Below are 26,191 nucleotides of genomic sequence, written 5' to 3' on the forward strand. Positions count from 1 at the left end.
TAATAAATCGTAATTCTAGCTTATCCGTGCTTAATATTATATTGTAACTATTACAGGAAATTTATCGAATATTGAATTTATATGAAAATATAGAGCGCTGAAATCAATAAATTGTATTGCATTAGCATACAATGCGTCATCGCATTGTTGAAACATAATTCGTAAAATAAAAGTCAAAGTAATTTGAATTAAATTACGAATCAAACAGAGATATTTACAATACTTTTTCAAATAGAAATGTTAATAAGTATTTACATTTAGTACATATATGATCAGTGGCGCGACTTAAGATTACAATTTCATGGGTCCTGCTGCGACATTGCGTTTCGTTTTATAATTTTTATCCTAATCTGTGGCTCGTAAAATAGAGATTGCGCGAATATCGAGGAATTTAGGATGTGTGAAGAGGCTGCCTTTGCTCTTCTCATGCAGTCTGTGGAACCGGAGATGGTCCGGGAGCTCTTGTCGTAAAGACGGGCAGGCTGGAAGTATCACGTGCGAAGCTAACATGTCCTCGGAGAGCTCGGGGTAGCTTCTGTGTGTGTTTAGCTGGCGTATATAGTCTACACGCATCTCTCTTTCCGTTATACTGTACATATATGCACGGTGTACATGTGCGTGATGTACATATGTATGGTAAGCTCTTGCTTCCGTCGAATCTTTTCCGGCTGTAAAACGCCAGTCCTGTAAATACAAAAAATGCGTCTTAACTCACTCGCAAGCTCGGCATGTACGACATGGTACATTTTAAAGCGGGGCAAGTCAATATATCGGCCAAAGTATGAATTTTAGATCTTCGAGAAATATTTATTGAATTTTGGAAAATGGTGATTTAATGGTGTGTCTTAAGAAAGACATCTTTTCGTTCTCCAGGGAAGTTTATGTCAAAATTGAAACACATTTAACAACGTTTTAAGATCTCTCTCTTCATGTAATTTTAAACACTATATACAATATATTGGTATATTTCTAAAATTACCAGTAGTTACATTAACAAAAGTGCATTCGCGAATAACTCTGTGTAAGTACGATATATCCACATGTTATGTTTATATATATTATAGAGGGTTGTATGTTAGAGGGTCGTATGTATATTATACTTAAGAGAAACTAGGGTAAAACCAGCGTAAGCGGATCAAGCTGGGAATATTCGCTTATTTCGCGAGAGGTAGGGGAAACCCAATAAAAACGTTGGATATAAAATCGAATGGCTGATGAGTGACATCCCAGATAACATTTATGTTGCATAAGATATCTAACTTATATCACACTGATTTCTTAATAAAATTTGTCAGCTTGATTCTTTATAAATTTAATCTGAAAGATATAGATTATTAAATTTTGAAGGGGACATGCATTATCATATTCTATTCGTCTAAAATGTGATGTCAAGGGAGTTTAAACATCGTACTTTTACGATTACATGAAAAAGCCTAGAAATCAAAAAGAATTACTATATTAAACACTTTTATCACACGATTGCTCATGTCTTTCTCGTTCGATTTATATGTAGAACACGAAATCGTTAAAATCCGAATTTACTTGCTGCTATATAACCACTGTTTGCACAGAGAAAACGACGATCTCATCTCAAACGGTAAAGAAAATGTATGACGGTGGTCCCCGTCTTCTCTCCGACGGAGATCGAATGTAACCCGATTCAGCTCTCTGTCAGAGTAACGAAGCTCTTTCGATTCCGCTCGCATCTCGAACGTGCCCGAGGAGAGTATTCCGTGCCATGCGTTTAGTACAACATTTCGAATGTATGTATACTCGAATTCTCGATACACTGGAAAAGTATCCAGCGCCGGACAATGCAATGCATCTCTCGGGGGACCGGACATGGACGATGCAAAACGAAGGGTTTCTCGAAGTTCTTTATCTTTATTTCTGAAAACACCCCCGCGCTCTACGTATTCGTGCAAAGTCGAGTGATAATTCGTTTGCAATTTCGCGTGTATACGGAATGTCTGAATGCTATACCAGAAATGGCACAATTCCGTAACGTGTAACAGGGCTTGTTTCCGCGTTCAGATTTTCTTCTCCAACCACCCCGCCCTCTCTTTTGTCTACCGCTGCGTCATTAAATCTGCGACGCGTCGACTTCCAGCACTTTCGAGCCATTTGAGAACTCGCGTATTGCGCATTCCGCCCTTGCATGCAGATATCTGTACCCCGTGCTCGCCACCCGCCTCTTCCTTTCTCAATCCTTCCACCCCTCTCACGTCCCTCGGAATGAATGGACGAGCTCAGGCGACCGTCGAGAACGAAAGACGCTTTGCCATCGTGACGCTTGCTCGGGGATCGGTGAGATTCTTCGCGAGGGTGAGAATTTGAAAAGAGCCTTTATCAATTATATGTCACCTTTTATTTTACTTATCGCCGCGTGTTACGTCGCCGTTCCTGTGCTCAAAGAAAATATAAATAGCGCGATAATTCTTAGAAAATATATTCTAACCAACCGCTGCCAGACACACATGCAATTTGCATTTAAATGCAAACAGCTGCGAGTTCACAAACTGATTGTAAGGAGATTGACACAAGTGCCAGGTATATTGACCTATCGATTGTTTTTAACGAACGTACATACACTGCACTCTCGTTGCAACATATCTCCTCCAATCAAAAAGAATCATCCGCTTCTATGAAACGTTTCAATTAATATCTTCACGCTTCGCTTCAGTCGCACAATAACGAACAGATAGAAAATAAGAACGATGCAACATAGATAACAACACAACGTTAATACATCGTCAATATAAATCGAGATTTTTATTGGACGTAAAAACAATTCTGTGTCGTCGTATGTTTTTCAACGTTAACGTTAAGATGTGATAATTTATTTACCTGCAAAAACACAGGAAAGACATGCTCTTATGGTTTCTTCTTTTAATTTGTAATTTTATCTTAATCCCCAAGAGAGAGAGAGAGAGAAAGATGATATCATGTAATTTCCTTCATGTAGTCGTTATATTAAACGATTTCCGCGTTTCAATGCCACGCGAAGCGACCGTTTCCTTTCACAGGGAAAATTTCTATTTATTCAGGTACAGAGAACGAGCTGATGTCACGATGCAGAGTAGGAAAATAAAAAAGGAACGCTTGTATGTCGAGCACCAGGCACTCATTTTCGTGCCATTCATACGGTGAAAGGTGGGACAGGTTGAACGCGTTGTTTGTCGCATTTATCATTTGTACGCCGCGCATCGTGCTTCAACAATTCGCAAAAGTGTATTGTTGATCCCGGCGCAAATACCGTGCGACGTTTGGGGCTGCGGGGGACAGACTGTGCATAAATAAGCGTCGAGAGGCTATTTCTAGATGCACAGGAACGGGTTCGGTATGTACCTGCTCGTGCAGTTGCGGCAATGCATATCAAACGTGTTGAATTTTTAACGTAACTATACGCATAAACCTGCGCTCTTTAAGCGGTGAACGAGTGAGTGATAAAAATACGTAAAATGATATATATTTTCTTTTTTCAAAAGCATGAAACACTTAGTGTTTTTTTTTTTTTTTTAATTCAATGATTCTATATATATTGCAACACCAACCTATACAATATGTATGATACATGAGAATAAAAATGAATTTTAAATAAGAAATGAATCATCAAACGGAAAAATTTGAAAAAAATCCAAGCTTTATAAAGCTCTTTGCCTATATAACTGCATACATAATAAATAAATATATAAATAAATTTTTTAAATTGTGTTCTGGTTAAAAAGACAGAAATAGCATTTCGATGAGGCCAAACAGAATTTCTAGTTATGACATCCAGAAATTCTATTATAACGTCAGCAAAATACCTTTCTGATTGAGTATTGTTGTTTGACCGGAATTTCTCAATGCACGTTTCGAGATCGTAAAGATACTCGATCGCGAATAATTTCGTTTTCCGGGTTTTAACTTCGTCGTCCTCTTCTCTGACCGACCTGCTCGAACGCCTGAACGTGCCGAAGGTGAAATTGTAACACCTCTTGAAGCCATCGAGGGACTCGAGATGTTTGATGCGGGAAACTCGGGAGCTTAAATGGACGTGTACATATATACGTACAGTATATACTTGCGTATATACACGCACATATAGCGGTACCAACGTCGGTGTCGCCATCGACACCTTTACGGGCGTTACGTGTGTTCGTTGGAGATCGTAAGTCCATCGTCTGGTATCTGTATACACACAGTAACACGGCATTACAGGGAGGTCCGAGGTTGATACCTAACACACAACCAGCACCATCTGATTGGGCGCATCGAGGTGAGGTGGGTAACGATAACGGTTATCGTTATAGCCTATTCAGTACCTTTGACTACGAAGTGTTAAAGTATTCCGGGCGCCCAGCGCGGTCAGGATATAGGATCGTTATTGCACTAGGAAGGAGCCCCAGCTCCTTTCTACGGCTACACGTACTAGAATTCGTAATTGTATGGTCCACGAATGCGCCCACTCGTCGGCGGATCCTTTTATTTATACAGCCACCCTCGTCAATTTTAATCCTACAGTCAGCGCGAGTGGAATGGGTTTCTTTTTACCGCTCATGTTACATAAATGAGGGTAGCCCCGAATAGCGTCTTATAAGAAGACACGATCAATATTATCGTCAACTGCGAGGAAAAGTTCATTCCTTTCCCACCTTCCTTAATTTCCATTAATTTCCATATGTTATTCTGTATTTTAGATTCTTCAATTTACCTCGCTGTGAGAGTTAAAATTGATTTGGAAGCTTTAACTGTACATTCGGTGTCAAACTGTAGTATCATATATATAATTCTTGTCCAAAGTTTCGTACTTTTCGTAAAACAGAAGTCCTCAACAGAGTAGAGTGACTTCAACCGAGCGAGATAAAATGACAATTCCGGGTTTGCGCTTCAGCTCGGGGCCTCATCTCATTCCTTACGATGTAAGCCCAACTTAGTTGGCTTCGCAAAGCCCTGTGACGAGTTTTCCCGTACTACGAGATACGGTTCGCTCGACTAAGTTAAGCGATTAGACTGACGAACCCTTTGACCCGTGTTCAATCTACTAAAAGTTCATACGGATCTTTACAGATTGTCAATCCCACGATTGCACTACTAACAATAAGATATTAAACTTAATTTCAACCCCGAATAAACTTTTACATATTCATATCTTCTGATGGTATTTTTTTTTAAATATCGGTTGTCTCTAAAAATGTTCTTCATATATTATTGTATTAAATTCATAATGTCCAAATTATATCCAATTTGAGTTATTTTCAATCATTTTTACATATAGGTCTCTATTGCTTCTACTCCATACGTTATTAATTAATCTATGTAAAACAGCGGAGTTAAATAATTTAACTCGAGGAATGTATTAAATTTGACTCAAATTTAATTTATTATTTACCAAGTGCTTACGTCAATATGAACATTGTTTACTTTGAAACTAAATAATTCAACCACAGAAGTGGATTTACTTAATTCATTATTGATAATCTCATTTTCGTTAGCTAAAATTGTTATTTATAATCACAAGCGTTTACTTCAATTTACGAAATTGTCTGTGGGTGCGATCTCTCGGTCTAAAGAACACGTATTTTAAGAGAAACGATCATTGCCACGTATAATACCACGCATTCCACGTAATAAATTTACTATAACGTGGAACCATCCGCACATTCTTGGGGAACCTCGTGGGCAACGTAAATACTTCACTCGGACAAATGTCTTGCTGCATTTTTCACATCGTTCATACCTCTGCCACCAGCAAGATCACGTCATCTCCTACATCTTTAAAGAAACTACCAGGAACACCCCGTAGGCAGTCTGTAGGCAGTATAGAGTTTTACGAATCGCGCACAAATCTCCATACAGGTGATCCTCCTCCGGGCAGTCTTTTTTTCGGTAGGTATATAAGCGGGCGACTTTTAAAGCTGTAACATCGAGCTTCCTTTGCTTTTCGCGTATATAGCTAGCGTCGTTTGAATTCGCCGATGAGCCGCGTTAGCACCTACTTCGGCTATGTTCGCGAAAGTCTGCACGCAGCAGAAATTTTGCAAGATCGAGTCCCCTTAGATTGGCCCCTTTCTTCGAATTCAAAGAACTGTTTCACCCCTTTGTTCTCTCTCTCTCTCTTTTTGTATGATGTTCTCATTTGCGTCTTCACCAATTGTCTCTTTAAATTGCCTTCTTCTAAAGCAACTTGTCCTCGAAGAGATATCGCGAGAGTGACGTAGTCTTCGAGACGTGATCGTGTCAACCGTCTTGGCAGTACGCACCTAACTACTTATACTTAGGAGTTATGGCATTCAGATGGAATTCATGCATGAGAAGTACGATAATTACGCGAAGTAAATACGATGTTGTGTGATACTAATATAAATTTTTACATCTGCTTTCTGCATTCATACGACTATACTTTGCATTATTTACATAGATGTCAAAATTTATTACTATAAAAAACTATATTCTTATTACTTATATCTATTAATATATTATAATATTATATCTCTAGATTTTCTCATGCATTCCTACGGTTTTTGTGATGACTAAAACTACTTATATTTTTTTTATTATGTGTATGAAATAAAAAATATGTACAATATACATAGTACATTCTTTTAAATCTATCTTAAGTGACATCTACAATGAGATTTTAAAGCGTAAAACTTAAGCTTAAGCCTTAAGTTGTGAGAAATTGACCAAATCATTCCACACGAATGTGTAGAGAACGATCGATTATGATCAGCTAATTTTTATGGCTTAAAGCTTCAGTTTTACGCTCTTAAAATCTCATTATAGATGTCGCTTTAAATATTGCTGATATGACGCATTCCAGTTTTATTGCTAGCGGAAAGAGACCATTATAAAGAAAAAAGGTTTGAAGTCGGTGAACCGGTTTATCTTCCGGAAATAGCGGGTTAGAAAAACTAGTCGACTTAAAGTCAACTAATTGGAAGGCCGCGATTCTGCTGCTTCAATTCCACGAGCAGTCGAGCGAACGAAAATAAAATGGTACAGGGAGGTTGAGTAAATAGGGCAAAAGTAACAGAAAGATATTGAACTGGCTAGGGCCACTCTGTAGAGCCGAAGCTCACGGAAATTGCTTGAAATGAAAGAAGGCCAGTGACAACAAGTTATTTCATACCACATTCAGCCTGTCAAATAGTTCAGAGAGAAGAGCCCTCTTTACGATAACGGCAATATCTCGTGGCATCGAGAGGACAGAAATGTAAACGTAAGGATCTTTTTATTTTACGGCTTGACTAGTACAATCGAATTTTTAACATCGATATGTAAAATGGCGTTATTTATTCTTTTTTACGCTAATATGTATCGATGACATGATGTTTTCTCTTATTTCGCACGTCAGATGCAACAAATAAAGATGCGTTTCCCTTCTTAAAATTCTATCAAGATATTAAAAAATTATAATATTTTCTAATTTTCCTATCTCAAGTACACACAAAATAAGAGAATAGGTATAGAAACTTATAAAATTAACTGTCATTTTGCGATGATTAAGAAAAACTAAGAAGTATGGAATTGAAAGAGACTATTAGAAGTACTTTTTTTTATGTATATAAGTATTATAAATAAAAATATTTAATAAAAAATCATTTATATATTATTTAAATAAAATTAATATTATTAAAGTCTGCAGATATATTAATTTATTAAAATTTAAAAAAAAATTATGTTCAGACGTTTATTATCATTCTGGAAGAGTGTAAAGAATTCAGTAGTATAATGCGGAGCTTTTTCGATACTCGACGTCGTTTCTTCCGGCGCGATACTGTTTCGTATTTCTCGCTTGAGAAATTCAATGATTTCATCGCCAGTATAAATACACACGATACGCATTTTATATAACGTTAGAGAAAATCGGTCGAGCAAAAATGCCGATACCTTCGCGACGCCGAAGTCTGTCTCTTCGTTCACTTCACCTGATGTTTCCATGCGGCATCTTCGTCCGATGTCTCTTACGAACGCGATCCCGTCAAGTTACGACGTTAAGCGCGATAATCCGTGTAACGCGATCCCGGAACGGGAGAATATTGTGTAAAGGCACATTAGACACGCGTACTTTGACGAAAGGACGGCGCTAGGCACGAGAAGAGCGTTGACAAAGTTGAGATAGACATTGTAGTAGTGGCACTACTATGTCACGTGCGCGCGACGTCATTACCTTGCATGCAAAATGTATAACGGTGCATGCAGCTGCGAGATGCAGCGGCGAAATAATGCTAATTTATTCGGCGTGCATATTAGAAACGGCGAGAGATGGAGGGAGATGGGGGTCACTATGGAAGTAATAAGATACACCTTATCTCTCTCTCAAGGATGCGAAACTAGACAATTCCATATTTCGGTGCGCACAATCGAAGAATCGTTCTATTTCAAAAATACAACGATCATTTCGCTCATTTGGTACAACAACGACATAATTCAAATATTGTCGTTTTTTAGTTGCTTGCGGAAAAAGAACGGATACATAAAGGGAAAAAATGTACTTTAAAAGATCATGCCTTCAATCCTCTATAATCAGTTATTATTCCAAATTGCATTTTAGAAGTAATATTTGTTATACACATTTTTATAATTTAAAGTATTGAAATTTGTTTTTTTTTTTAATTTTGACTTTTAAGTTGTGTTATTGTTTGTTTAAAAGCATAAGTGATTTACTGCAGCTCCATTTTTCCAATATGTACTTCAAAATATGCTCGTATGACTCGACAAAAATTTAATACTGGCCAATTTACTGAAAGTACAGTAATTAATTACTTATTTTAATTAATTAAGTATTAAAAGCACTGTCATTTCGTACTCTTTTCATGTTCCAAATGAGTAATTAATATAATAATTACTGACCCATTTATTACTGGCTTTTAGTAATAAATTGGTCGGTATTGAATTGGCCTATTATATACTATTATATTTCTTGAAACATATCTCTAATATTAATATTTATAAAAATTGCACGAAAAGCCGAATTTGTGATTATAAATTTGTCAAAGATATAAAAATACAGATACACACACACGCACAGATACATACAAAAATAGATAATTAAAAAATGTAATTAAATGAAAGATATTAAAATCTACGAAAGCGCATATGCAAAACATTCATAAACAGACAGAAAAATTGCAAAAAACAAACACGTGCGTATATGTATATAAGTTTCATAAATATTAAACGCATACAAATTTAATAAAATGTCATAACAATATAAATAATATTAGTAAATAATATTAAATAGAAAATACGAAAATATCAATTTTGCATACTTGAGTTGCAATTGAGACTGCAGAAATACGTGTAAAATTATGTCACAGTAATGAATAAAAATTCGCGACGTGTCACGCGACATATAAAATTGTCAGTTTGACACGCATTAATTTTTGCCCTTGGAAAAGAGAGAGTGACTATTGTGAATTATTACATAATTCATTCTTTATAACTGCTCTACGTTCCACTTGTTTTACAGATAAAACATGAAGGTTATAAGAAATACAATTTTAATATTCGTAAAATTTACATTTTATATTTATATATATACCATATATTACATATATAACTCCAATAAAAGATAGATACATATAAATTCGCGATTTTATTGTATATTGTATATAAAATATTTCTTGTATTCTCTCTCTCTCTCTCTCTCTCTCTCTTCGATTGTTTGATTTAACAGAGATATGACAAATTTCGATAAAAGCAATTTAAATATTTTAATTATTTTGCGCATGAATAATTAACGTAAATTTAATTATGTCGTTTATATGGAATGATAGGAATAGTATATTATACTCAAAATATAAAAAAAGAGCAGCTAAATAAAACGGATTATTTGTGAAATTAATTGACATGCAGTACTCACGATATTGCAACGTCTCTCGACGCGCGTTCACCTTCCATCTACCTTCCGTTACAATTCTATTTACAATAGTATCCGAGAATGAAACAGAAGCATCTCTGCATCGTCCGCGTTGATTGCATGTCACTTCGTTTCACTCATGATGCATTCGTGAGATTCATGAAATTTGTGAGATTGGAAAAATTTCAACAACTGAATAAGTTTAATAATTGCATTAATAGGCATTTATTGCAAACAAAATTAATAAATTAAAGAATTGTGAATGTCCATTGTAAGTAATTTTACTTTACACATTCTCGCACACGTGCAGTCGCGAAGAGAATCCACATAGAACAATGATTTTGCTGAAGTACCTTAAAATTCAGTTAAATATAGACAAAATTTAATGTAATAATTTTATTAATCATTAAAATAATTATGATAATCATTAAAATAATATGATATTCAGATGTGACAAGCATTCTACAAAAGTTTTGACATTTTAGCAACCAGCATGAACGTCCTACATAATTGTTTTAATGGTTCAACAAAGTTATTTTTAGATTTTTGTTTAGCTACAAAAAGTACTTTAGCAATTTTTTTCGTGCATTATGTTGGACTACGGCAATAAAAATTCATTACATATCTATGATATTATTTGTGAATTTATTTAAGAGTACGCACAAGAGTTGCAGTAATTAATATAGCGAGATCTATTTACACAGATATTATAATAATAACGCAAATTAATTAGCTTCTCAAAATTCTGTGATATCATAAACTTAATTCCATTTCAACACATTTCCGATTCTGCCTTTATAAAGTAATTTCGATGGCAAATATACCATTTAAAAGCAGGAAATTATGAAAAATATCCATCACTCAATCACAAAGAGCACGTATTCGATATGTTGTATCAGAAGATGTGTCAAATATTATTTAAATCTTTAGAGACAAAATTGTTCAATGTATTATAATATTCACAAACATTATTAAATTATTGTTTCCGTGGAGAGAATCGAGTAAATTATCGATAAGACGCTTCTTATAACGAAACACTATAAAGAAATTAAAGTCCCTATAAGGCTTTCTAATCCTAGAATTGGAAAGAGACAAGAAATAAGTTGAACCTCGGTCAAGAGTAGTTAACCGTGAGTTGTGAAACTGGCCTTAATGCCTAAATTCTAATCAGAATCGTAAGGTTCGTAATATATTCACGTAAGAGTTATAAGAACTTTTTAAGTGCTTATACCTTTATACAAAATTATTCCAGACAGTTTCACCCACAGAGAAAGGTTTCTTTGACTTTCAAGAAATATTTCTTTGTTATATACGGTTAAAGAAAAAATTTCTTTCATTTGAACGTAATTTCTTTAATTTAAACATTACTTTTTATAGTAAAATAAATTTGTTTATGTGATTTCCAAAAAGATGCTCAAAACAAAGAAATTGTTTCGTTAACTGTACAGCGAAGAAACTTTCTCTGGGTGTTCTTAGATAAGATTTACAAGAAATCGTAAATATTTTTACTAACAATCGTACATTTTACGATACGTAAGCATAAAATTAGAATACTAGTCGCATAAGTTCTTATAAGTTTTACGAGAACAAGTTACGAGTCTCACGCGATTCTGATTAGAATTGACCCATAAGTCCCTATATAAAGTTGAATTGTAACATCTGGGAATAAGGAACAAATATACCTATTTCAAAATGTTGAATATTGCGTTGTCTAGTAAAAGTTTCGCGTACGTTATCGCAGATGTTCGTTAGGCAAGAGTGCGTAGTGCTGTGATGACGCGATTCGCCGCGCGCCCGAGTGACTTTGACCGAAGCCGTAAGCCGTAACGGCAAATTGTATTTTCATTCGTATTGAACGGTTATATGTATAAATCTCGTTTTGCCTATGCACACCTTTTACGGATGGAATCTTCTTGTCGCGCGTTAATAGAATAGTCAATAGAACATCGAGCGTCACGATGTTGAGTAAACGAGCACTCGAAGCTTTTTATCTTTAATTCATTCCGTATTTAATTCTTAATGAGTTAAGCGCGGATCGATGAATTAGAATAGTGAGAATAATCACGAGACTATGATTGGTCGTTAAATAACAATTGACCGGAAAAACGATTTGAGAGTAAATGATAGAATTATTTTGAATATCACATTGACGTCATTGGCGATAATTTGAGGAGATTCGGAGGTGAACTCTCGTTTACGCTCGGAAACTCCGACCGCTTGTCTATACGTGATTACTTCTTATGCTTCACGAGTTCCCGATGTATCGCCCGATAATCGCGTTCGAGCGATAGTGAGGAAAGGCAAAGTCGACAGCGAAGAAATGCGGTGGAAACAGATTGAAGTTCTGAATGATTTAGCAGCGGACGAGCGTTTTTTTCACCTTTGGATTCTCTCGCACCTTTACGTCCCTTAACCGCCTATCCGTAATTTTTAACAGCGGCCAGACTTACGTAAGAGAACACGCAGTGACATTATTACGAACAGCGGTTATTTTGACGCACGTACACCCACACGAACCTTCGTACCTTAAAATATACACACGTGTGTCTCCGTCGAGATGTCCCCTACAGATCGTGGACGTGCACAGGTCTATATAAATATTCTAACTTATTATTAATTGTGGTTTAGGATCAATAAAAATTGTGATAAATTAATAAATAAAGTAAAATGTCTAAAATATTTTTGTTAATCAATAGGCCGGTGGTTTATTTTTTAAATCTTTTCCTTGAGTAAGGTTTGTTATAATTTTTGTGACCATATGTTCTTTATTTGTAAAGAACAGTCCTTTACTTCAGGTAGCTGACTTTAGATTTATTTACATTTTCTCGAAACTCAATTTTGTCCTTATGTAGTAATAGTAAAAATTTAATAAATTCCTTTGTAAATAGCATTCTGAAAAATTGCTTTCTATAGTTACTTGGTAATGAGTGAATTTTTAAGGAAATTATCGACAAATTATTTTTATACGAGAACAATATTAGCTCAAGCAGAAGAACAAAGTCATAAAACGTCAAAATGACAGTAAAATAAGTGGTGACTGATTAAAAAATGACCTTTAATAATCAAATTTGTAGCTATTTTGGCGTTATGATGGTTTGTACTTTACTTAGGAGTTATCCCAAATATATCACACGCAAGAAAAAAGATTTTAGAAATTAATGCGCAGACTTCCGACAGTCATAAAGTAGTTTGGAGTAAAGTTCTAACATTTTTAGGGTTGTCCTTTATTTTCTCTAAGAAAATATGGTCGCCGTATAATTATAATTTATTATACCATTGTATTCCTTATCTCGAAATATGGTACTGTTTTAGCGTTACTATAGTAGCTTTTCCGTTTCGTAAGGAATAAAATATTTGAATATGAATATAATAATACATGTGTGTTGTATACAATATAATACAATATAATATTTGTTCGTATCGATATATTCATATATCAACATATAAAATTCAGTTTAATGCATTTTTTAAATTTATTTGATTAGATTAATACGTTACTAAAATATAATTATTTCTCAAGCAACTCGTTCCGACTAAACGATTGTACTCTGAATTTGTCGCGCATAAATCAGAGGTAAACAATTTTAGCAAAAAAAGATATCGGAGGGAAAAAAGGATTACGGTCATAATGCCGTGTATATGTACAGAACTCGAGAAGCGTCATTACACGTAAGCGTTACGATGGGATAAAACGATGTAGACGCAGGAGGTGGTAAAGCGAAGAGAATCGCAGGAAGAATCGCGAAGAGGAGAAAAGCGAAGCGGTACACAGAGAGACGATTACGAGAGAGGAGAAGGATCGAAGAGACGTAATATAAGAGGTAAAAGAAAAGGGAAAAAGTAGACGAGAACGAAGGAACAAAGAAGAAAAGGACGAAGAGGGGCTCTCTTTAACCGGAGCGCACCGAACGACAGGTGAGTTCCCTCGGACGAAGGTAGAGGAGAGAAACCCCGTAGTTTCCCCGAGAAGGGGGAGCACAGAATGAAGGGGGCAAGATGGAAAGTAGAAAGAGAAAGAGGACGCGAGAGACGAAAAGCGCGAGAGTGAACGAGAGAGATTGAGCATCGCAGAGAGCGGAAACAGAGACGTGGGTTTAGGCGAGGCGAGATGAGCGCGAGAGGCCACGAAGATACACGAGCGTGGAAGCACGAGCGCTCGAGCCCCGGGGGTGGGGATAGGAGCGGCAGCCGCGCGGCGGGGAGGGGGAAGCACGCCGGCGCCTCACTTCAGTTCAGTCCCGCGGTGCCTGTGGAGTCGACGAGGTGGTACGGTCCGTTCTCCGTTCGCCGAACAAAAGCGGCTCTTTTCGACTCGGCTGTTCGTCCGCGAGGCTTCCCCATCGGGAGGGAACAACAAGAGAGAAAGAGAGAGAAAATATCGCATTCGCTCGCGTACTCCTTTTTCTCGCGATGTCGCGTCGTTTCTAGCGACGAGCAAGGCTAGCCAACCGCGACTTTGGCGGAAGTCGACCGGCCGTATATATACGCATCTCTCTCTCTCTCCGTCGCGTTCGCGCGCGCGCGCGCTCGCTCGCTCGCTCGCTCGCTCTGTCTCTCTCGCCCGCTTCGTTTGACGAAGAGCGACGACATCGAGCTGTTCTACGAGACGCGACTGTACCAGCTGTGGTGACGCGACACGCTCTCGGGAGGGAGGCGAGTGTATTATGCCGTGCTCTGTGTTCTCTCGTTTGTAATCTTCTGTTCCTGTGCATTCGGGCCGTAAAACGCGAGGCTAAATCGGGTTTTTGCTTTCCTTCGCGCATCGCGATCCTCGCCTCTGTGTGCACCGATGTTTTCTCCACCGAGGCCCCGTTAGCACCGAGGGAACAAAGGGAGACAGCGAGGGAGGCCAGCAGCGGACATAAGAGAGAGAGAAGACCTACACACATTACAGTCGTCGTATCGATCGAGAGCTGGCCTCACTTGACGTAAGTCGATGAGTTTTGTATTACCAGTGATCTTCGTCCGTGTCTTCTAAGAAGAGTTCTCCGGGGCAGATTGGAATCTCACTCTAGAGAGTGAAAACTGAACCCTAGAGGGGGTCCGATTGTGTGTCTTGAAACGAGCGAAAATGACAAAGGTGAACAGATTCACTGGAACATTTATGATGTCATTGGTCAACACCTACAATTTATCTACATTTTACCTGCACAATTTACTCACTTTTGTAATTTTCACCTCATCTCGAGGTATATACACAATCGACCTCCAGTCTTGGAAAAGACTGGCTGAAATTTCAATATCCTTTAAGACCCCCAGTTCCACGAATGTAAGATTAACTTTAGTCATCTCTTTCCAATTTTAAAATTGGAAAAAGATGAGGAGTAAATTGAGAACCGAGATTAAAGTTAATCTTACACTCGTGGGATCGAGCCTAAGAGTGAGATTTCTTCGTACAGAGTGAGATTCACTCTACAAGTTTAGAGAATAATGACGCAAGGGAGAGAATGGGACGCTCCATTCTCCCCGTTTGACGTTACCTCCTGTCGTCGTTGGCTCCGCTTAACGGGAAATTAGAACGGACAGACCCACGTGTGGTACAATGATAATGCTCGAAATAATACTCGGAAACGGCCGCGCGAATTCAATAACCTTCGTGAGTAACTGTTCTTATACGCACCAAGTCAAGTTCATGATCACGCATAAGGAGCTCACCTCCTTGTTGTGTTTCTGCCTGCCTCCGGATAGAATTTCAAACGCGAGACACTCGTGGCTGTCGGAGGACGAGATTAATTCTATTTGTTACGTTCCATGGAAACGCTACCTGCAAATCACGTGTCGTTTTCTGACAATCGTATTTATTATTATTTACACAATATTTATTATTAGGATATATTATATTAATGTGTAATATTTATTTTCTCAAATTTTTTAAGAGCCATGTCAATCAAAATTCGTTTTGCTTTACGTCGATCGTAAAGCTCCGCTTCGTGCAAATTTGTTTTACATGATATGTGATGTGATTTTTATTTATCAAAGTTGAAAAAAATCTTTAAATTATCTAAAATTATTGATAGAGTTTTGATTTCGGTTAGCATTAAATGGATAATATCGTTTGTTGTATTGTTATACCATATTGCAGTATTGATTAAAAAATGTGCACTGCGTATAATAGATGATATTATTATTATTATTATTATCTATTGAATGTTGTATAATGTAATTGCTTTTATAATGTGTGTGAAAATACCATCACAGAAATGCGAATGTTAGGAATTAATTGCAACGTAATGACGATTGTTATAAAATCAATCGCGATTATTATGAACACTTTGGTTTTTTGTGCAGAGAAGGGAAATATATTATATATTATTGATAATATTTATTTAATAATGATAAGAAGCTTATCACATTCTCAAAAGCAATTTGAATGCCTATTAATACACACTGTTGCAAGGATAGAGATGTTAGTGCTTAAAACTGCTCGTAAAATTACAACTTGATAATATGTAGATATTTTAATGGTCTGGTTCACGTGTCGCAATTTTTTGCATTTAAAAACGTTGTTTTGCAATCAACTTACGGTATAATGAATGACAAGCAAAACGTTGGCGTACGTGATGATTATCGAGAGCGTGTGCTTTGGTCCTTTTTGCCATGTTTTTTTTTTGCCTTTAGATTCCTTGGTCGACTTGAAAAACGACTCTTCCTCCTAGACCTGTTTATTTTTCGCACAAACGCTAGAAAAATATCGAGTGTGTAAGCTTTCTCACATTCTTGGGAAGATTTAGAAACAAAGAGTTGCAAAAAATGCGCGTCAGTCAGGACTCCAGTAAAAGTTAGGCACCGTAAGCGATAAGTCAATCAATATTTTAGATTTGCTACTATTTACGTTATTGACTGATTTATTATTGCTCACTGTCTTACTACTTTATACTTTTCTATGTGCCATTAGTTTAATAAACTTGCGTTTAACCCCGCTAACACAATAGAGGAGTCAGCCTTAAGTCTTAAGGAATTGGCCAATCATAATCGATTATTCTTCTCACATTCGACCATGTGATCGGTCAATTTCTGAAGGCTTATACTACACCTGCGTCTGCGGGGTTACTGCATACCTTACGTTTTTCAATGTGTGTGTTTCTGGCTTTAATCTCGATCCCGATTACTCCGCGACGACATGACGAAGGAACGACGAGCGTTCGGACGCTGCCCGCGAAAGCACACACACGTGTTCTCTTTAAAATATTATCGCACTCTAACGGTCGTGACACCCGTGCCTGGGCGTGCTTGCACGTGTACCTCGTTCGCGAAAGCCGCCGGTGATAATATGTCTTCCAGGACGATGGAGATTATGCCGCGCGACGGGGCATACCGTCGCTAATTAGACATGCGCCCTCGAGCCCCACGTCTCCCAGTAATACCATCTCCGCGAGTCGTACTTTTATTGCACGCGAAGTCTAATTAAGGTATAGCGAGACAAAAGCCGCCGTCCTGGTAACTCGACTGTAACGAATGCACTCGCGCACCCCTCAGAGATGCTTCGATCTAGGCTCGGCTTAACCCGATTCGCGCATATCGAACTCGTCAACCTGGCATTTTTGCCCCCAGTACTTTCGCGCGATACCTTTTGGAGTGCCCCTCCCTTCGCGATATCGGCTATCGATGACGAGTCAACGAACGAAGTTGTCAATGCTCTCGTCCAGCAGCTCGTACTTTTGTCCAAGCGATGTCTTCTTTAAGGTTTAACAAAATTGGCGATTGTTGGAATTTTGTTTTCAAATTACATGTAGGTATTGGTACAACTCGATCAGTACAGTAATGGAAACCGTAGTCAAAAGTGGAAATATTTTTCTTTTTCTTGTATATGGAGAGGATTGTTGTGCTACATTCACATCAAATTAGCACGCTATATTTTCAGTTTTGATTCTTTACTATATATATATAAACTTACTTTTATTTTGACAAGAAACTATGTGGAACTGTGAAACGTGTTGCTGTCATTATTTTTTTTTTATGTTAATAGAATAGCATGTTCAATAAAATCTAATTTTATATGGATCTGTAGATCTATAGATGTTATTGATTATATTCACTACAATTACAATTGCATTTAATAAGTAAAAATATTTTATTTACTATTTATATTTTAATATTTTACTATTAATATCATCCACACTTGTTTGCTTTGTCAACATCTTAACGATTATTCGATCGTAAATAATGAAATTCGATACGATCGGGCGTTATTTGTTTGACCCATCGATCAATACTTACGAGTGGCTAGATGGTTCGTTGTCTAACAATAAGTGTAACTTTCTACGGTGCAACGAGGCTATCCTTCGATCGATTGACGAAATCAACGCTCTCAGCGTGCCGTGTTTAGCAAAACTTTGACGGATGTTCGTTTCCGTTTCAGCAAAATTCCACAGACATGCAACGTTGCGAGAATAAAATCACGATTTTGTAGAGGCAATTATTAATATTCTTGACAAATTTAATATTAATTTCTGTTGGTCTGTTTGTTACTTTACTGTTAGATATCAAAGGAACAATGGTAAACAAGTTTCTTAAATTAAATAACATTTTATTATTTTTAACTTTGTGGATAGTTTCAAAGTACACAACATATGCACTTAGTAAATAATAAATTGAGGTGAATTTAACATACTTTTTTAAGTTAAATTGTTTATACAATTTATTGTGTCAAATTATATCCAATTCGAGTTATTTTTAATCTCATTGTTTTAGATAAATTAAGTATTGGAGCGATCTATAAAATAACTAAAAATACCTCAAATTGAGTTAAAAATAACTCGAATTGGGTATAAATTTCATGCATGTGAATTTTCAGTTTTGTGTTTTTGGAAGGATTTTGAAACAAAGGATTAAAATATGCAGCTCGAGTTATAATATTTAACGATCGCAGCTATCTCGAGGATGCTTCGTTGAAAAGAGACATTCTGTTACAGTCCTCTGTGACTTTTTTTGTATTTCATATCTGCTTCAAGTAGCATGAAATTGAAACAAAAGTCGCGAAATTAAAAGTCGAAACTAAAAGCTAAAGCGACATTAGAGAGATAAGTGTCAAATAAAAGCCGTAAAAATAGAACCTGTCATTGTCAGCCCGCAAATAAATACTATTTTTAGATATGCATTTATCAAAAGTTACTTTAAGTTACAAATTGTCAACTGTCACTTTTTGCTGATAATGTTCATTACTGAACCTTAAATGGAAGGAAATAAAATAGTGAATGTGTGTGTGAATAAATTGATATTTTCTTAATTTTTCAAGATTTCGATTTAATTTGCAGCACTACTGTTCTTTTTCAGAATATTATATTCGGAGCAATTAAAATAATCTGAGATATCAAAATGTCAATTTTCAAAATGATTGATTCAAAAAAGAAAATTCTTAAAAATTATTTTCAAATCTGTGATCTAGCTGAACTTTTACATATAATATTTCAACCGTTTTTCCTGTTATAATAAAAGTAAAAGAAATGGTGAACGATTCGAATCGTTAACAGCGCTTCAGTTTATAATATGGTGTATTTCCGGAAAAGTAGGGCATTGTTAGTCTTGTTTTACAAAAAGGAAAAAGTGCAAAGTGCGACGCATTACTCTTTGCACAGATGGTATATATTCGCACAATATTTCATCCGAGAACGTAACAGACGCACTCAACATTAATTCTCTCAGCGTTCTCTATTAAGCTCGCGAATCGCCCAAGCAAGTTTGTTCTCTTAATAGAACTTTAAATGAAATTTTCTAACGTAAAACGCGTTTATAATATTCCGCGAAATACAATTTCGCAACGGCTAAAAATCCCAGCGTTTTTTCCCTCGTTGTTAAATACATTACATCGGAAAGCAAGAGAAATGTGCTGCGGATGCAATTCGCCGCGTTCGTTTTTCAGTTATTCGACAAAGTTGAAAAATTGGATTCGGCTCGAGATATGGCGGATCGAGATATCTTTATCGCTGTCCGACTGGCTGGCTGGCGAATTAATCCCGTCACTTCAAAAAGTTGAATAGCAAGTTCCGAATATAAATCTCATACTTGGTTGCAGTTCGTGTCGCACTGAACGCGAACATAACTTACGGACATTAGTCATTGATATAATCGATCTCAAGTAGTACGGTAACTAATCTCGTGACGTACGTCGACCGTAACGTAAATTTATTGTCAGCTAATTAGCCATTCCGTTGTTCATTCCAGCTGTTTTTCTCCCTCCCTGCATTTGGATAGAATTTCTATGTCAATCCGATATATCAGCCTTCCTTGATTCGATCGAATTTCCGGGAGGGGGGGGGGGGGGAATTACGAAAGTGGAATAATCTCGGATGAAACGACAGAGTAATGAGAGACTCTTCTTTAGAAATTTAACTTACTATTTAATTTATAAATTAAATAGTAGTAAGTTAAATTAAATAATATGAAGTTAATTTATATTAAGCGGACGTTATCACGCGCGACGGGTTACGTCGGTAGATTTCGCAGGGGAAATTAATTTTAAATCAAGTTACGTGTTTCTCCGTTTCCATGAATTAGGTCTTGGCTTCCGCTACGAGAAAACCCTTTCCGGTGTACAAATGATGTTTCTCAAATTCATATAGTAGTCTGAGAAGTTGTTCTCTCTCTTTCTCATGTGTATTCCGTGATGCTGACCCATACCCTAGGGTGCTACCAGAGTTGCAAGACAGGTATAGTGACGTCATCGATCCAGCTGCTTCTCTCTTTTGTGTTCGTCTTTCCTCTTTCAAAGATGTTCGCCGGGTAATAGCTTCAGGGCTTTCGTTAAACGTAATACACGTACGTGTACGTGCTGGCGGAATATTATTTCAAGAAGGAATCGAGAGAATCTCTTTTCCGGTTGAAGGAGAATCGTCGAGTTCTTTTAGAATTTATTAAAAAAGATATCACGTAAGGAGAACGTATAGCCCTTCTTACATCGTATCACAAGTTCTATCTTGTATCATACTGCACTGGACTAACTAGTACAGCAAGACGATTACAGCGGTAATAAAGGGACGAGCAGTATTAAAGAAAACGGCGAAATAGACGAAATAAATATAAATTAAAGACTTATATTTATACGTCAATTTTGTATGATATTGTTTTATTATTTATAAATCGGTTTTTATACAGTAAAAACTAGATCACTTTTATATTTGCGTGACTATTTAAAGTTATTTACAGGGAAATGTTAACAATATTTTGCACACAAATCGGAATCTTACATTAGAAGGGCCCTTTTTTATACTATATAAATAGAAACTGAATTAGTTTTGTCAATTTTTTCCGTGATTATTGATTATTTGATCGACGTGATATTAAAGTGAAATATGAAAGATTATTTCACACACAAATCGGAATCTTACTCAAAAGAGCAGCCCTTTACAAATAGAAACTGAATCGGCTTCATGTATTCTTGGTGTGATTTTAATATGATTTAAAAAGTGAAATATAAAAGATTATATTTCACGTGCAAATAAAATCTTACATTTGAAGAGCTTTTTATGAGAGCACGTTGAAGTTAAATTTGAAACAAGTAGTCATTGTCGGATATCGACCCGGTCTTTTGGGAAACGTTGGACCATCGACACCGCCGGCACACGTCGACAATTTCCGACATTGGGTTTTGCCATAGTGGTCAAGTCTTGTGCGAGAGTGTGTGCTTATGTGACAGAGGATGTGTTAGATGGGATGGTCACTGGCGAAACTCGTCGTGCAACCACCTATTTGTGGTGAGTTGAACGTAACTTTCGCATGCTATTAGCAAAGAACTATACATAAATTATTATCTCTGTCGCTGCAGTTCAAACATCGTCAAAACTTCGTGATTTGCAAACAGGTTCTGGGGACACCCGGTCTTGAAAATTTATGGCATGCACATTGAGAGCAGTGATGAAGTTCAACATTCCTCAAAAGGCCGAATCGAAATATCAGAAAAAAATGTATCTCGTTTGAACGCTCTTAAGAATCTTTATTCTGAGTTCACAGGGGAATGTAATACCTACTGATTAGTTTAATTTTGAGAGACGTAATTAATTACTTATTTTAAGTGTTCAAGCATTGAGAGGAAAGTGTTTGTGATTTTCGTGTGACCAAAATGTATAAATAATTATGATTAACTAAATATATACTTATTTCCAAAAATGACTATAAATTATATACAATATTATAGTTAAATTGTGGTAATTACAATCATTTTTTCTCACTGTGTAGTTATTCTAAATAAGTACAATTAATTACTAGATATATCTTTCAGTGATAAATTGATATTAGATTTTATAAAGAAAAAGTACGCATGACTTCGCGACCGAGAGACGAGAGAAAAATGAGAGTCGCGATTCGCAGAATTTAAACGCAACAATTTAATAAGCTTTGTCATTTGACCTCGAGAGACTCATAAAGCGCGGCTCGGCGCACGCAGGTGAAATATCTCGATCTACCTGTACAGATACAACCTGTATCACGGAACGATTACGACGCGGTCGCACCGTACACGCTCGCGCTTATCTCTAGCGGTGCACTCGCGATCATTGCATTCTGTATTCATCATCATAGAGCACTTGGAATATATAAGTGTGAAGGTAGTTAGTTGTCGCGGTTTCACGAGCGCGTGCGTGTCTCTAGCTTCCTATGAATTCCCTTCCGGCGGTAGGTAGCTGCGGGGATATATAAGGTGGCTTTTGACGTCATTGACCCAGCTGCTCGTCTCTTATGCACGTATTTCTACGAGATACCTCGCGTACCAGCGTACCGACACGTAACGTACGATATGCAAATCGCGCGCGTGCGCGCACACGTATAAAGTTATCACTACACCGAGATTGTTCGTCGCTCGTCATACCGCCTCTGAGTTAAGCTAGAAACACATGAAAAAACCTAAGGCAGATCGACCTATCACAGTGGAGAACGTAGAGGGTATGTTAAGTTAGCATCCCAACTATAGTACTCAGGTGTTCTGATTAGAGTTCCCACTTCCTTTTGACGAGACGAAGAGTTCTCTATGATTTTTAATGACATATATGCGCTTAATAATCATTTTTTAATAATTTTTTAAAAATGGGGTGCTAACTTTTTAACGAAATTCAAGGTCGCATAGTTCTGATCAGCTTAACAGAACTATTTTGTGAATACCTAGAGTTCTTGATACATAAAAAACATTTTTGAAATATAATAAAGTTTAAAAAAAATAGTGGAAATCTTTGAAAATTTTTTTGAGAGTACCGAGTATTTCTGAGTAGTGTTTCTTAAAGTACTCGACGAGTTCTATCGAAAACTGTAAGGTGAAAAAGCGATTGGACCAACGGTTTGCAAGATACAACGACATTTGTCGGAAGATCAACAATTTTTAGAGTGAGTATATCTCGGAAACCGTTGGTCCAATCGCTTTGAGCCCTGATACTTTTCGACAGAACTCGCCGAGAACTGTCCAGAACTCCGATCAGAACTACTCGGTACTATTTAGAGTATATCTCGGAAACCATTGGTCCAATCGCTTTGAGCCCTCATACTTTCCGACAGAACTCGTCGAGAACTGTCTAGAACTCCAAACAGAACTACTCGGTACTCCCAAAAAAATTTTCAAAAATTTCTACTATTTTTTTTAAACTTTATTATTCTTCAAAAATGTTTTTTATGTATCAAGAACTCTAGGTATTCACAAAATACTTCTGTTAAACTGATCAGAACTATGCGACCTTGAATTTCGTTAAAAAGTTAGCACCCCATTTTTAAAAAATTATTAAAAAATGATTATTAAGCGCATGTCATTAAAAATTTTAGAGAACTCTTCGTATCGTCAAAAAGAAGCAGGAATTATCATCAGAACTATTGTATCTAAAAATTAATTTTTCAAAAATTTTTAATTTTTTTTTTAATATTCGAAAATTTTTTTTACATATCAGGAACTCTAGGCAATCGCAAATTGAAGCTATTAAGCCGCTCAGAACTATTCCACCTCGAAATTCGATAAAAAGTTAGCACCTCATTTTTAAAAAATGTAAAAAAATGTTTATTGAGCGGAACTCTTGTTATTAACTATAAGGAACTCTTCGTCTCGTCAAAAGGAAGTGGGAACTCTAATCAGAACTCCTGAGTACTATAGTTGGGGTGCTAACTTAATATACCCGAACGTAGAGTAGTTTTCTACTGTGATTGGCCGATTCGCTCACTGCTTACGTCTTGCTGTTTTACATCTTTTTTTTTTATGTATTTCTAGTTTCGTAACTTTGCTTCAAGAGGCTGTGAGCCATAAAGCCATAAGAAAGAAATTGACCAATCACAATTGAATATGAAAAAAACTAACCGACTAATTGTCAATTTCTTTCAGCTGTACTATTATGACCTTTTTGAAGCAAGGATCTGTGGATCTAGACTTAAGCGATGTCTATAATGAAATTTAAGGCGTAAAATTTAAGCCGTAAGAAGTTGACGAATCATAGCTGATTATTTTTTTTATATTTGACGTAATTTGTCAATTTTTTATGATTTAAAGCTTAAGTTTGACGCTTTAAAATTTTATCGTAGGCGCCGTTTTACGCGTCGACGAGAAGCCCGATCTCGTTGAGCGGATGTCAGCACGCTCGCGCTTCCTAATTTAGCTTCTTTCCCGAGTACCCGAATTATCCCACTTTTCCTGTGCCGTCTCGCGACTAGCCGAGTGCAGCATCTGCATCGGTGCAGTCAGTGTACATGGAAAAGCCTGCGAGAGTATTACTCACGGTTGTTGTATCGGCTTAACGAGAAGCGGAGGGATAAGCCGGTCGCGATAACGATTATGGATCGCCCGCGATAAAATGTTTACGGTATTATCGCGTTCAGATCTACGAGAGAAATAAACGTCGTTTCTGGATCTGTTGGTACTAGAAGTTACGTGGCGTGCAGATAAAACGTCAGTGATATCAGATTTATCAGACGGTAAAACATTAAGCAGTTCCCATAATATTCCTCTTCGCTTTCTCGATTTGTAAATTATTTACTTTGCATTCTTCTCTCTTTTTAGACGTTTTGTAGATAACGCCAATCTAACGCTGATTGTATGAAAACTTTTACTTATTTATTTACTATCTTATTTACTTTTACCCGCGACGACCTAATTAACAACAAGTATACCTTTGAAATATGTGTTTTCTTTTTCTATTTTGTTTAACTTTAATTTTTAATTCGAATTAGTACAGTGATTATTCTGAATCGAGAATAGAGCAATAAATTTATGATAAAATAGCAATAAATATTCCTATATGCATTTTCATTGCATTGTATAATATACTACAATTGGTTGTGCTAGCTTAATAGACGTCTTTAATCGTAATTCGGGGTGGAGTATATGGTGGTTTGTTCTATTCGATAGAGAATATAATGCTTTAGAGTACGGGCGGGCAAACGTGTGCGATATCAGCTCGTAGTTGGACCGCGCCCTGGAATGAACGCGAATTTAATATTGGCACGTGCAGATACGTATAACGTGTATGGACCGTATATGCCAGATGGAAGCCGCGTTAAAGCCACTTTGTAGCGACGAACGTTTCAACTGAAATTATGCCGTCGATGTGCTTCTTTCCGGAATGTGGCAGATCGAATTCGCCGCAACTAACATTTTGACAAATAAAGCTTTCAGAGACTTAAAAAAAATCTTCCATTTTTATTTTATTTTCGTATATAGATTATATTTAAAAAATTGAGTTACATTCAGATTTAAATATAAATTTGGTTGGACCATTAAAATGTTTGTGTAAAGAACTCAAATATGATGAGCAATGCTGCAAAAAAATGTTGATATTGCAGCAACCAACTTCAGTATTTTGCGTCATTATTTTTTACGTTTGTATTTAAATTTTTACTATTTTTAAGTATTTTGGCAATCGATCTTTTTGTTGGACAAATATATTCTTATGAATCTTTCCCGTATGCTTAAAAGTTACATAAGAAATTATACTTACATTGAATTAAAGATTAAAAGATTAAAAAAAGAATTGCTTTTATCTGTCGAGAGAATTATTAAACTTTATCTTATATATATTTATTATTTATCTGTTAAATCTTATCTTATTTATTACTGCTTTAGCGCTGCTTTATTATTACTACTGTTAGTGTGATATAAGAAAAATAAAAAAATTTCACGGTCGGAAAAAAGGTGCAAAGTGCAATGCCTGAAATATCACTCCCACGTACAGTTACCCGTGCGGCGGCTTAATTGATTTTCTACCTTTCGCTCGTCGAATTAGCTTGGCACCACCGGACGGTGGACTCGAGAATAATCGCGGATAGAATCGTGCCTCGCGGAAAATGCTGCCCGATCGAGTCGTATCTTTCTCCGGATTAACGTGGGTAATTAAACGGGTAATTAAACACATGCAATTGCGTGGAAATATGGATGAAAACGGATATGCG

The 26,191-nt window shown here is 36.6% G+C and overlaps 1 protein-coding gene across 2 annotated transcripts in view; it reads right to left on the reverse strand.

Annotated features, from left to right (window-relative positions):
* Positions 1–283: 283 nt before the first annotated feature.
* The window catches only part of LOC108776330 (uncharacterized), a 64,305-nt gene continuing 38,397 nt past the window's right edge, over positions 284–26,191 (reverse strand). For both annotated transcript variants that reach the window (XM_018542916.1, XM_018542918.1), the window contains one exon: positions 284–684. In XM_018542916.1, coding sequence (XP_018398418.1) covers positions 346–684 — 339 coding nt within the window. In that variant the 3' untranslated portion in view covers positions 284–345. The remainder of the gene's footprint in view (positions 685–26,191) is intronic.

This window comes from Cyphomyrmex costatus, unplaced genomic scaffold (genome assembly GCF_001594065.2).
Source record: "Cyphomyrmex costatus isolate MS0001 unplaced genomic scaffold, Ccosl1.0 scaffold35, whole genome shotgun sequence".
NCBI lineage: Eukaryota > Metazoa > Arthropoda > Insecta > Hymenoptera > Formicidae > Cyphomyrmex > Cyphomyrmex costatus.